The sequence below is a fragment of the Garra rufa genome, chromosome 25 (genome assembly GCF_049309525.1).
Source record: "Garra rufa chromosome 25, GarRuf1.0, whole genome shotgun sequence".
NCBI classification, from domain to species: domain Eukaryota; kingdom Metazoa; phylum Chordata; class Actinopteri; order Cypriniformes; family Cyprinidae; genus Garra; species Garra rufa.
Genome location: NC_133385.1, coordinates 8,935,856 through 8,950,174, shown reverse-complemented (window position 1 = coordinate 8,950,174; position 14,319 = coordinate 8,935,856). Strand labels below are relative to the sequence as shown.

Genomic DNA, 14,319 nt, shown 5'->3' with positions numbered 1-14,319 from the left:
AATCAAATATTAAATATATATTATAAAATAAATATATATTAAATAAAATACATTTATATACAATTATTAACAAACACTAAAAAATAAATAAATAAATAATAAATATTAACAATTATTAAAAATATTATGGATTTTTTTTTTTTTTTGCCATTATAAAAGCAGAAATTACCTAAATAAAAAAATGTAGTATGACAGCGCTTGTCAATATACTAAAAGAAGACTTGAGTTTCATCAAATGTATGATTTATTCAAAAACATTCAAAAATATTTTATTTATTTTATATTCATTGTAAATTATTTTTCTAAAATTAATATATTTGACATTATTAGAGTACATTATTACAGTAAAATGTAGTATATTTGAAATTAAACAGGAATGAAGTAGAAGTTTTTTCTTGATAAAGTGTCTTGATGAAGTGTTTTTGGATGTGGATCATCAAAGAGCCCAGCAGTAAGAACCAGAATTCACTTTACGGATCTGACCCGGCTCCCGTGGAAAAGTCACTGACTGTCCTGTGGATAATAATTCATTAAACCAATTCATTCATTCTAGAGAAAAACACTGCCATTGCATTTATTTTCATTTACTGCTCTTCGTAATTTATTACCAGGAATAAGTGCCATTGTAGTTCCACTTTTCAGGACAATTTCAAGAGGGGTTGGCTCCTGACTCCCAGACTCCTTTGCAGGATTCCACATCGAAACGGTCACCTCCGTACTGTTTATCAACCAATCCATCTTGTTGCCAAGATAACTCACTCCTTTCATACTGAGTGAACCAACTTCCTGTGGAAGCAACGGAGCGAAGGCAAGTTGCTCCTTCTGCACTCTAAACAAAACAGGACAGGTATGAGACACACAGTGATGTCTGAATGCGATCAAGCGGCTGTCTCATCAAGATGGCAGTGATTTTGTCACCTGAAGCCAGTGTAGCCAAACATCACCGTCTGCAGAAAGCCGCCCATACCGGTGATGAAGTTCACACACCCAGAGCCATCAGCCGACTCACTCCATACCTGCACAAAGAGTGGAAACATTTATTCACCCTGAAGCCATCCTAGGTGTATATGACTTTCTTCTTTATTTATTTATTTTCTTTTTTTTAGATGAATACAATTAAAGCCTCTGGCTCAAATTTTGGATTTTGCTAATATTTACTCTGAAGAAAAAAAAGAAAGAAAAAAAAGCCAAAATATTAAGCGTCATGGATGAATACTTACTGAGTAATCCACTATTTTGTAGAGGGAGGTCAAAATGGCAATTTTCACCTGAGATTACGAGTCAAGTCACAGGGGGGTCAAAATGACTTCAGAACGATTGGCAGCATCATTATCTTATTTTTAGTAAAGTTTATTAGTAAAATCTGTTGACTTTAGCAATCTTTGTTGCATTATGTGCCAATGGTGACCATTATCTTATAGGGCATTAAAATAAAGATGCCAAAAGGAAAGTTTGTTAAGATCCAATACCAAAAAGGGCATTAAAATATATTTAATAGTTCTTGAGTTACAAGCATGCAAACTTTGGAGAAATACTTGAAAAGTGCTGTTTCCCCATTTTTGAATGGTCACCGTCGGCACATAATGCCACTAAGATTGCTAAAGTCAACAGATTTTACTAATACAAATACCAATCTCTGTGTAAAAATAAGATAACGATAATGTCATATTTCTGAAGTCATTTTTACCCCCATAACTTGACTCTGAATCTAAAATGAAAATTCCCTCTACAAAATAGTGGATTACTCAGTAAATATTCATCCATGACATTTAATATTTTGGCTTTCATTACTATACATGTCTATCTTTACTCAGAAAAAATATTAACAAAATCAAAAATCTGAGCTAGGGAAGTTTTGGAAATTTAGTTGATTTGACACGGATTGGAGTTATAGTACAAAATTGTCTGGCTCTTCCAAGCTTTATAAAGGCAGTGAATGGCTGTTGAGATTTTGAACTTCAATAAAGTGCATCCATCTATCATAAAAAGTGCTCCACGTGGCTCTGGGGGTTTAATAAAGGCCTTTTGAAGTGAAGCAATGCGTTTGTGTAAGAAAAATATCCGTAATAAACCTTTTTAAGCCATATTCTCTAGCTTCTGCTAACTGTTGAAAAACTAGTATCCTTTTGGCTTATACTGAAATCCTCTGACATTTTTTTTTTTCTACAAATCCTCATTTTGTACTTCTAATTTCAAGTTTTAATTGAGAAGTGTGCAGGATTTATATATTTTGCTAGTTGTACTTTCATCACTTTTTCTGCCACGGGTTAAAAAACAAAACCTTTTATCTCACAATTCAGACACAATTGCAAGAAATAAACTCTTTATTTGAAAAAAAAAATCTAAATTGCGATATATAAACTTGAAAATCTGACTTTTTATCACAATTCTGGGTTCATATTTTGTAATTATGACTTTGTGCTCTCTAAATTATGAGTTTACATCTTGCAATTCTGTTTCTTTTGGCCACGGAATAAAAAAATTACATGACTTTTTTCTCGCAATTGCAAGTTTATATCTCACAATTTAAAATTATACAGAAAAATGACTGCACTTGTGAGATATAAGAGATGCCAGAAGTCATTATTACGAGATAACAAATGATTTTGTGTGGGCGTGGCACCATATTTATTATTAAAATTAAATTTATTGTGAGGGGTTTGTTTACACTTAAAGTTAATGTAACTTTTAGAATTTTTTAAATGTAAAGAAAATTTCTTTATAAAAGTTTCGAGTTTATTCATCTTGCACTGAAAAAGCAAGGTCAAGTTTTGCATTGCATTGAAGTATGCATACTTGCATACTTAAATTCCACTATTTAAAAAAAATAATAATTCAGTAAATAAAATAAAGATAATACTATTTTTCTAATTAAAAATTTAAAAATTAATTTCAATGTTACTTGTCAATTTATTAGCAATTTCTGAGCAGTGTAGCAGTTTCTTTTTCAGTGTACTATGTAGGGCTGCTCCCTAATAGTTGACTAACCATTAGACGACGAGAAGACACCAAAACTTTATTACTTGTTTAGTCACAGAAGAAGATATTTCTAAAAATCCTCAGGAATTGGCGAAGTCACTTATTTTACAAAAGCGCAATGTTATGTTAACATTGCCATTAAGTCCGTGAAGGACAGATCGTTAACGGGTGGCCTAATACAGTACATCAGACAGGACATCCAAATGCTCGCTTATCATTCTTCTGAAATGTGTATGTAGTAGCAACTTTACATGGCCGCTCAATCTAATGTTAACCTAGCAAAATGTGCACTATTGAAGTGTCTGTGCGGAGTGTGGAAGCTGAATAATAGCGTGCTCACCGCACGACAGACGGAGGCGCAAGTGTGCTCACTTGCTTTTAAAATACTCTGTCATTTTTGATCATACAGATAAAAGTAATACATCTTTCGAATCTGTAATGACTATTTGTGTGCACTCAGATTAACAACGAAACATTGCGCTTTTGTAAAATAATGAAAACAAACAGGATGCGCTTTCTGCCGTGTCGGCCTCTGTGAACTGGAGTGCGAAATTTCTAAATTCGGTGTATACTTGCCTTACAGACATGAAAAATCAGTCAGTGTAACCAAATGTCTTTCTTAAACTGAAAACATTAGAAATCACTAGTTTATCAATAAATTCTTAAAATGTTAATACAGCCTTCATACTGTTTTCCCCTGACACATTCATAATCACTACTCTGTGACAAGCCTAACATGTGCGTTTGAGTCATTATTATGCTATGTAGGCAATTGAAAGGCTCATTATTATTATTTAAATGTTTATTAATAAACGTGCAACTAATAGTCAACTAATGATCAAAATGAATGCTCCTAATCAACAAGAAAAATCTTTAGTCGAGGACATGTAATAAAGTATACTGCAAAAATAAAGGTAAATAGTATGGGAAAATCATATTAGAAGTATGTTAGTATGCACAGAGAGAGAGGCGTACCTGAAATGGTTTCTGGATATTTTGGAAGCATTTCTGCAGAATCGTTTGGGCTCTTTCAGCCTCTCCAAGTTCAAGCCAGCCCATTGCAAACATGCCCTGCGAATAGACACACATATATAGACTTATGTACTTACTTACAACAGATAATAATAGAAACACACACCTGAAACAGAGAATAATGTGTTGATGCATAGTGTGTGACTTACCCATGTCATGGCCGGTCCGAGCGGATCTGTGACGGCTTCATATACTTCCAGATCATTGCGTCTGACCTCTGGGGTCATGGGCATGGTCAGCGGGTAACCGAGCAACACTACGTCAGCCTGCTTGACTTGACTTCCTATTGAATAAAATGCAGCAGTACCTTCAGAAGTCAAATATACACTACAAATCAGTAGTTTTTGAACAGTAAGATTCTTAATGTTTTTTTTTTTACATTTCACAAGTCTCTTCTGCTCACCAAGCCTGCTTTTATTTGATCCAGAATACAGCAAAAGCAGAAATATTGAAAAATATTTGTATTATTTACATTAACTGCTTTCTATTTATTACTCCAGTCTCCAGTGTCACACGATCCTTCAGAAATCATTGTAATATGCTGAATTGCAGTTCAAGATTTTTTTTTTAATTATTATTATCAATATTTAAAACAGCTGAGTAATTTTTTTTCAGGATTTCTAACAACATTTAATTGAAACTAAATGCTTTTGTAACATTATACACTATACCATTCAAAAGCTTGAAGTCAGTATACTTTTTTTGGGGGGGGGGGGGTGGAGAAAGCAAGCACAGTAACTACACATTTGGTCAAAATTAAGTTAAGGCTTAAAATGGGCATTGTGACAACTGTTTTATCTTGTGGCAAAGTCTCCTAGTTCAATTTTGTCCCCTTTCAAAGAAACGAGAGTGTCAGTAACTACAAAATCCAAACTAATACCAAGGCAAACCACAGTAAGTGATGTTACTGCATTCTAGCTTTGTTTTCCTGGCTTTGACACGGTCTGCCGTTTCACAATATCCAAAGACGGGTAAGGAAGATAAAAAAATATATACTCCTAGCAGGGCAAATGACAGCTTTATAATCATTTTACATGAACTAGCCTGCCGCTAGAAAATTAAACAAGCATTTTAGCCTACCTGCACTGCTCCGTTGAAGGCAATGTGCAAACCATGTTAGATCACATGATTAAAACTGAATTTAGATAGAATAAGTCAGCCTTAAAATGGCAACCTAATTAAAAGACAAATACACCTGCTTTTATGATGATGGATTTTTTTGCATAATCAGTAAATTTACTAGAACTGGGCAGTTTAATTTTTGTCCTGTCATATTCAAGAATAACGATCTGCATTTCAGTTGTCAGAGTCCATCTTGCCAATCAGTTTTTTGGATTTCACAGATAGCTAAGAATACATAATCCTTGATTTTAATTACTAGCCTAATTATAGCTTTAAGGGTATAGATAGGATAAATAGGAAATGTACACGTTTGAGAATAGCCTACACACACTAGGCTACTTGTTTTTTGTTTTTCTTTTGTTTAAATTGTATGATTTTTTTTTAGCTATTGTTTTAAAGCAACCTAGGTGAATGAATTACTTTTTCACTATCAAGGACCACGCCACATTACCAAGGTGTTAGAAGGTATCTTTATTGAGTAAGTGTGGGGAAGTGGATAGAGAGAGGGAGGAGAAGGGAAGGGACGATAGGTTGGTCTGGAGTCCGATGGTGGCCCTGTGAGACTCAGAATGGGGGAAAAGTCTCGGTAGGAGTGGCCGAGAGATTCGGACCCCCCAATCAACCGAAAGAGAAGTGAGGGTGTTGTACAGAAGAATTGGGGTTGGGTAGGGTGGGTTCGAGAGAAACGAGATGAACGATGCTGATGTGTAGGTGTGACTAAGTAAGTTAGGTAGTTCGGCGATTGGATGTGTGGTGAGTGAGGCGTGGTCCTGCTCCCGAACCTCAGTTAACTAGTTAACTCCCTTTAAATAAAATGAGCAAAATACTCTCTGTTGTGAAAGGAGCAGATGACTCTTAATATTGAGGCTTACTACTGAGCAATTGCAACATTCACAGCATGCAAACATCAATAAAACTATTAAAGTTATTAAAAACTATAACTTGTAGATACTGCACTTTGCTTTTGCAATGGAATGCAGAATGCATTTTGGTGGTCAACGGTCACATCAGTTGTCATGGTTTTTATCTATAAAAAAATTCTTCCTACGAAGGCATTACATGAATGCATTACCACTAATCTACCCACAACATGTTTGACTGGCTGGTGTAAAAACTTAAAGGCTTTTTTCTCAGTTTCAGTGTTGGCGTAGTTACTGCACTTTGCCTTTGTAGCGTATTACTGATGCTAGGGCTGGCCGATTTGGCCTAAAATCAAAATCTCGATTAATTGAACATTTTAACCCGATTACGATTAATGAACGATTATTTTATTCATTAATAAAATTATATTTAATTATATTTAAATAATATTTATTTTTTTGCCCTCATAGTTCACTGACAAGTTTTGTACAGTAAATATGCTCACATATTACAAGTGAGAGCTATTTGAATGAAGGGTGCACACACTATCTACTATCTATGATTATTTATTGAACATCAGTGTTGAACAACTGAAATTAAAGCACACATTGCTTAAAACGAAAAGTCACATTTTTCTTAAATTAGTGAAAATAAATAACTTGCACTTTTGGAAACAAAATAAATTATTTATAAAATAATAATAAATATTAAAAGTAGAAAATAAGCAGTATCTCTTCTAAATAAAATTACTCTTGTATATCCTGTAAATACTTCTTACTGTATAAATACTGCTTAAGCTCTCCATCGACATGTTGGAGGAATAACGTAACGGAACGGAGCGGGGTCACCTGACTCCACACGCAGTAATGTTTTTAAAGGGAAAGTAATTGAAATAATTGACCTGGAAAAATTTGATCGATTATAGGTTCTGAATGTCGATTTCGATTACTTTTCGATTAATCGCCCAGCCCTAACTGATGCATTTTAGCACACAAACTGTGTTTGTTAGTTTATGTTTATGTCAGACCTTATCTCAAGCATTTAACCCAAAAACCGACTCAAAAATCCACTGACTATGAGACCATGGATCCAGAAGAGTCTTTGTTTAAAAAGGTAAATCAAGGAATATAATGATTACAACAACATGAGCATGAAGCTGATGAGGGCATCTCACCCTGCTTGTATCCGTCAAACTCTGGGTGATACTTCAGTTCCGGGTCAAAGGGGATTTTGATCTTATCAGCAACGTCCTGCCAAGCGGGAGGAGGCATGTGCCCCAACAGACTGGACAACTCGATGGCAAACCGAAGACTAAACATTAGAGAGAACACAAGAAAAAACATATTATATTTTACCTGAACGTTCTGAAAAATATTCTCTATAATCTCAGTTTTCAATATAATAAGTATGAGAGATTACACACACACACACAAACACACACCTGCGCTGGGCGATAGCATTGGTGAACACTGAGTTGTCAACATCGGAGTAGTACTCATCAGGAGGCATAACACCTAATGGACAATCAACACAAAACCTTATTGAGGAGCTTACGTACAATATCAAACAATATCATTCATTCATTCATTTGTTTTTCCAGTCCTGAATGCACCAAAAATATTATGAATCATTAAAAAAACTAATATGATGTGATATTGTGTAAATTCAAAAGCTCCATGTTACTTATAGCATTATTTTAAGAATTTGAATGCATGCATGACTATAGTGTTTATTCATATTTTATTTTATACATGTATATTGAGTAAATTCAAAATTATATACTTAGTTTATTCATTATCTCATTATTTTAGTCATTTGTTATGTATTTCTGTTTCTGTTATTAGTTTTTATCAATTTTTTGTTCTTTTGAGGTTTAATTTATTTTTATTTTATTTATTTTTTATTTTCAGTTATTTTATAGCTTCTATTTAAACTTATTTCAGTAAAAAAAATTGTATTTTGCTTTATTTTATTTTTGTTGTTGTTGTTTTTGTCCCACCCTGTAGGTACCATAAAATTATAAATCATACAAATTTAAAAAGGTATTATTATTATTTCTGAATGCATGCATGACCAATGATATCATGGCAAATGTTCTTTTAGTGTTAGTACTATTTTTAGTTTTTAGACTTCACTAATATTTATTTACCAATATTTTTAGTTTTTTTAGACTTTAGTTTTTATATTTTCACATTTTATTAATATTTTATTTTATTTGTATATACACCACCTCACTGCCCCATTACTCTTTATTAGTTTTAATTTTAGTTTAATCTTTAGTCATTTTATTGTGTTTTTGTCATTGTTATGTTTTAGTCAGGTTTTTTTTATTGTAAAAACTATTGTAGTTTTATGTAATTCAATTTTATACTTGTAGTTTTTTCATTTTAGTTGAATTTTTTGTAATTGTGTAATGTGCTTTTGTCAATTTTATTGTTTTTTCCACTTTGGAAAAACAAAAGAAAAAAAATATTGTTTTTTGTTCTTTTTAAGTATTAATATTTACATTAAATTTTTTATATTTCAGTTTTACTTTTTATATTTATTTCCAGTTAGTTGTTTTTGTTGTTCTATTTAAACTTATTCCTATTTTATTTTTTTAATTTAATAATTTAATTAATTTTTTTGTCCCGCCTTGTATTTACCATAATAATTATAAATCGAAACAACGTAGCAAAGTGTAATATTGAGTTAATTCAAAACGATATCTGTTACTTTATTCGTTATTTCACCAGTGTTATTTTAGTGTTATTTACTACTGTAGTTTTATACAAATTTCATTTTTATATTTTTAGTTTTTAAATTTTAGTTTAATTTTTTTTTATTTTGTTATGTGCTTTTGTCAGTTTTATTCTTTTTTGTTCTTTTTAAGTATTTATATTTACATTAAATTTTTTATATTTCACATTTAGTTTTTATTTATTTCCAGTTAGTTATTTTTCTGCTACAAAACGTAGCAAAGTGTAATATTGAGTTCTTTGTAGCATAGTGTAATATTGGGTAAATTCAAATCTTTATTCATTTTATTCATTATTTCAAGAACCTGAATGCGTGCATGACTGATAATGTCATGACCAGTGCTATTTTAGTGTGTTATTTATTTACTATTGTAGTTTTTTTTTATAGTTACTTCTTCATACTTTTAGTTTTTTTTTTTTCAATTTTAGTTCATTATTAGTCATTTCAATATGTGCTTTTGTCACTTTTATAGTTTTTTTTTTTTTGTTCTTTTTAAGTATTTATATTTACATTTTTTTTATTTCAGTTTCAGTTTTTTGTTATTTCTAGTTACTTAGTTGCCAAGGGGAAAAAAGTTAGTTAACTAAGTTAGTTAAATAAACTTTTTTATTTATTTTTTTGTCCCGCCTTGTACTTACCATAATAATTATAAACTGAAACAACGGAGCGTAGTGTAATATTGAGTTAATTCAAAACAATATGTTAATTTATTTATTATTTCAAGCATTTGAAAGCATGCATGGCTGATAATGTCATGACCAGCATTATTTTATTATTTATAAAAGAAAATGTATACTTTTATTGTTAATTTTAGTTTCATTTTTAGTCATTTAGTTATGTGCTTTTTTTTTTTTGTTCTTTTTAAGTATTTATATTTACATTTTTTTACATTTACATATCAGTTTTAGTTTTTAGTTATTTCTAGTTTCAACTTAGTTGCCAAATTTCAGCTTTATTTCAGTTAACAAGAATGTTTTTAAAAGTTTTAGTTTAAGTTAATGATAAAAGCCCTGTTCTTGACTTGTTTACCTCTGATATGGTACAGGCTTTCACTAGGAACCCATGTTGCTCTTGAAACCCAGTAGTCAGCGATTCCCCACACCACTTCACTTCCCCGTCCTTCCCTGAACATCCCCAGGTCCTGTGTGATGGATGAGACACCAATGATGTTCTGATGTGTCTCTGCCACAGGTGTGCAGTGTTTATGTGTGTATCGTCTGTACCTGTGTGAGATAAAAGTACTGCTGGAAAGCCAGTGCCACGTCTCCATTGATGTGCAGCTCCTGTTGTGCATAAATGTCCTCTGGACAAACGTCATGGCCCGTTGCCGCACTCTCCCATGCAAACTTCAATCCCTAATAAAATGGGTAGAAAAAATTCTAATAATTCAAAATACAGATAATTCAAAAACAATTACCCACTGTACCTTGTAGCCCATCAACTGGGCGTTTGCTTTGGCACCTTCTATCGTTGATACACGATAATTCAGTACAGCCTTGGCTAGACTGGGATAAAAAAGGGCAACACCGGGGTACATCCATGTGTCCTGCGGGGGGAGCCAGAGAGACACACAGACAAAAATAAAAAATCATATATCTTAAAGGCATTTTTAAACAGGCTGGGAGTTCAAGTAACATTTAAGATAGAAAAAAACCCACAAATGAGTAAATACATTGTTAAGACTGGTGAAGTAAATGTGTTAATTCAAGATATTAATTAATTGTATTTAATAATTGAACATTTACTTATAACATATTATTACAGTTTTGCTTTGCTTTCAAAAAAATAGTTGGAAATAATGACATTAATCATGATTATTTATTAAAAGTGTATAATTAATTTTATTTTCAGAAAAATGCATTTAATTTATCAAAAGTCACAGCAAACACATTTATAATTAAAAAAATGTTTAAATGTTATAATGATATTATACATACATACATACATATATATATATATATATATATATATATATATATATATATATATATATATATATTTTATACTTACTTTTTTCCTTCTAACAGTTATTTATTTCATTTATTATTAGAATTTATTATTTAATTATTAAAAGTTATGTTACATGTTATTGTTGAGTATAAATAAAATATCTTTATCATAGTTTCTATAATTTCTATTTTTTCCACAAAAAATAAAATATTTATTTCATTTTTATTTAATTATTTTACATTTTATATTACACTATTTTAAATATATTTTATTAATATATTTATTTTACTGTATTTATAATTATTAGTACTGGAAACAACATGTTGTCTTTATAATGGATAATATAATAATATATAATAAAATATCTATTTATCTATCTATCTATATATATATATATATACACACACACACATGTCATATTACTTAATACTTAGAAATTGTATTTTATATAATATATTTAATATTTTGCCTTTATGTAACATTTATTTTATTTATTATTAGCATTTATTTTTTAATTATCAAAAGTTATTTTTAATTATTATTGTTGTGTATAAATAAAGTAGAAAATTTGTATCATGGTTTCCACAAAAAAAAATTTTTTTTATATCACAACATTTTTAAGCATTTCTTTTATTTACTGTATTTATATTTATTAGTACTGGAAACAACATAATGTCTTTCCCATAAAATTGTAATGTTTTTCCCACACAGTAAATGCATTTTTATACACAAAATGATTTTGTTGTCTTTATTCAGGCGTATTTGGAGTGGTTAGGTTAAGTTAATTTTCTTTTGACAGCAGGTGTAGCATAATGTCAATTATCATAAAAAAATTATACTTTTTTTTAAATAAGTAAAATTAATAAATGGCTGTGTTTATAAACAACAGCATAAAGTATCATTCCCCAGTGCTGCACCAGATGAACTGTGTTAAACTCACCTGATCCCAGAACACATGGCCATGGTAATCCTCCTCTTTACTCCCGTTTGACAAACCCCCAGGACTGACGCCTCCAAACTTGGATCCTGCGTTTGCCTCACTTAAAGATGTGAATGAGCTGAGGAGATAAAACATGCAGCCAATCAGAGCGCGGTTCAGGCTCTCTGGTCCCTCCACCTCTATGCTGCTCCCCTTCCAAAGCTCTGCCCAGCTCCTCAGGTGGGAGGGGCGTAAATTGGCAGTAACAATGAGCCCCAAACCAGTGTCATAACACGCCCGGACGCTCTCAAAGCTACCAGCAACGGAAACCAGGAAAACCCAGCTGGACTGGCTCTGGTCGGCTGGGAGGGTAAGAGTGGAGGTGACGGGTGTCCAGATCATGTGCACGAATGGACGGGTTCCTCCTGGGACCTCAGAAGAGATGGTCTGTCCAAATATATGCCTGAAGAAATAACAAAAAAGAAACAACAATAACAAAAAGATACAAAACATATTGCCATTACTACTCCTCAGCTAATATTGCGATTATAATATATGCAAATAAATACAAAAAAAGCCCAATGAGATTAAGAGATTAAAGACAATATTTTGAGAATAAAGTCACAGTATTAAGAGATTAAAGTTGCAATATTTTGAGAATAAAGTCATAGTATTATGAGATTAAAGTCGCAATAGTTTAAGAATAAAGTCATTGCATTATGAGATTAAAGTTGCAATATTTTGAGAATAATAATTATTTATTAATAATTTAATATTTTGACAAAATATTATGACTTTAATCTCACAATTCTACGTCTTTATTCTCCAAATATTGCGACTTTAATCTCATAAAATCTCTTTATTCTTGTAAAATTGACTTTATTCTCAAATTATTATTACTTGACTCTTGTAAACTAAGGTTTGCTAATTTATTTTATGTGGCATTAAACTATAATTCAGGATACAAATATTCAAATAAAAGAAGTACCTCCCACTCTTGTAGTCCGGGGCATCCTGGAAAACAATGTCTTCACTTTGGGGGTTGAAAGAACTTTCCAGCTGAATGGTGAATGGTTCAGCACTAGTTTCAGTGCGTTTGAGGAGAACCTCCATGACCAGGAGGTTTGATTGCTCCCGGTGAGCGTACAAAACCTGAGTAGCCTCAAAACGAGGCGTGACCACGGTATGAGAGAAAATACCTGATACAGAGAGAAAGAGAGAGTCTTGTATTGTAAAATCAGATGCAGTATTATATGCAAGTTGGCATCTGCATGCATTCTAACCTGAGCGCATGTCTAACTTGTACGTGTCTTGTCCCACTTCTGCCGTCTTCATTTGAACTGCTAGTGGACATGGAATGTCACAACGATGACAAACCCCACCTTCGCCATTATAAACCTTGGCCATATGCATAACTGGATCAAACACTCTCCATCCCAGCAGGCCGTTGGTCAGCGCTGGCATTAAGCGACTGTCAGAGGGCAGAGTGTCAGAACTGAAGATGTATGGGTCGACAGGGTCAGAAGTCATTTTTGGGCTAGTCTGCTTTCTCCTGAAAGAAAAACAAGGAAAATATGAGGAAAGGTGGAATGTGTGACCTATATGTAAGAAGGCCATTTACTATTATATGACAAAAAAAAAAAAACATAAAACAGAAAGTTATATCAAAGACAGACCCAAGGAGAACCTCATGACTATGTTATATATAAATATATAACAAAAAATAATTAAATGTGCTTAATAGTCATTAAAATAATGTCTTTGTGAGTTTCACTTCATACTTTTATGTGATAATTACACTTTGACCATCGTAAACACTACAGCTGCGTCCCAATTCTTTGAAGTGCGTATTTGAAGGTGGATTGCGTCACGGCGACGCGACAAAGGCTGTCCCCATACTATTCGATAGCTTTCGACGTTCAGTCGCGTCCATTTCAAAACAGCGGCGCACGAAAGCAGCCGAAATTGTCCGAAGGATTGTCGAGGCGAGACATGTGTCAAACAAGCGCCTAGTCAGCTCGCACGAATAAATAATGGATTTATTAAAACGATTTTTTACCTCAGGTATGAAAGAAAAGAAAATGGTTGCAGGATAATGACCTCCGAGTGTCTTTTCTGGGGACGAGGATCAACAACACAGGAAGGAGAGCAAGCGGAAATTACCGAATCAAAACGGAAATTATCGAAGGAACACGACGTAGCACGAAACTATACGTGGTTTTCAGAGTACGCAAATGTAGATTTCTTCAAACTGTTTCAAGTTTTGAGGTGTTATTATTTGAAATCTTTATTTTAAACCCTTTAAAGCAGCTGAAATTGATGTCTTAAAAATCTGTAAATTCTATATCCTCCTGAGACCCAGCAATGGAGTTTGTGCCTCTGTAGTGGACATTATATTTTAGTGAATTTCTCACATGACCACACCCTCTCCTTGGTCTTTAAAGATGGCTAAAACGTATTTAATGCAAAATTGTACTTCCTTATGGAAATATGATAATATTTTGTAATTGTCATTTAAGTCTGATTCATTTTCAAATTGTTTGTCATTAAGCAACATCTCAGGAAAATGTTATGGGTTTTCAAATCCAAATATTATTTCATACATGTCAGGACTAAAATCGTTTTATTATGCAGTTTGGGAGACATAACAATCGAATAGGACAATAAATAATATATCAATATTCTTATGAAATATTAGATATTATTATTAAAACATT

General features: G+C 32.3%; 1 protein-coding gene across 1 annotated transcript; it reads right to left on the bottom strand.

The window, feature by feature from the left end:
• Positions 1–203: 203 nt before the first annotated feature.
• On the bottom strand, positions 204–13,943 carry LOC141301825 (protein-glucosylgalactosylhydroxylysine glucosidase-like). The gene is made up of 14 exons (XM_073832022.1): positions 13,662–13,943; positions 12,886–13,154; positions 12,591–12,801; positions 11,624–12,065; positions 10,160–10,279; positions 9,957–10,088; positions 9,763–9,874; positions 7,436–7,508; positions 7,169–7,305; positions 4,161–4,294; positions 3,955–4,050; positions 919–1,016; positions 609–829; positions 204–513 (listed from the first exon to the last, which is right to left on the bottom strand). The coding sequence occupies exons 2-14, from the start codon at positions 13,130–13,132 to the stop codon at positions 437–439; spliced, it is 2,100 nt and encodes a 699-aa protein (XP_073688123.1). The 5' UTR covers positions 13,133–13,154; positions 13,662–13,943; the 3' UTR covers positions 204–436.
• Between the last annotated feature and the right edge of the window lie 376 nt (positions 13,944–14,319).

Excerpts from the sequence above, each read along its gene's own strand:
- LOC141301825 (XM_073832022.1), bottom strand. The coding sequence starts at position 13,132 with ATGACTTCTGACCCTGTCGACCCATACATCTTCAGTTCTGACACTCTG. Across the intron at positions 4,295-7,168 it reads GTTTGACGGATACAAGCAGG|GAAGTCAAGTCAAGCAGGCT; the intron begins GTGAGATGCCCT and ends TTTATTCAATAG. Across the intron at positions 4,051-4,160 it reads TCGGACCGGCCATGACATGG|GGCATGTTTGCAATGGGCTG; the intron begins GTAAGTCACACA and ends GTCTATTCGCAG.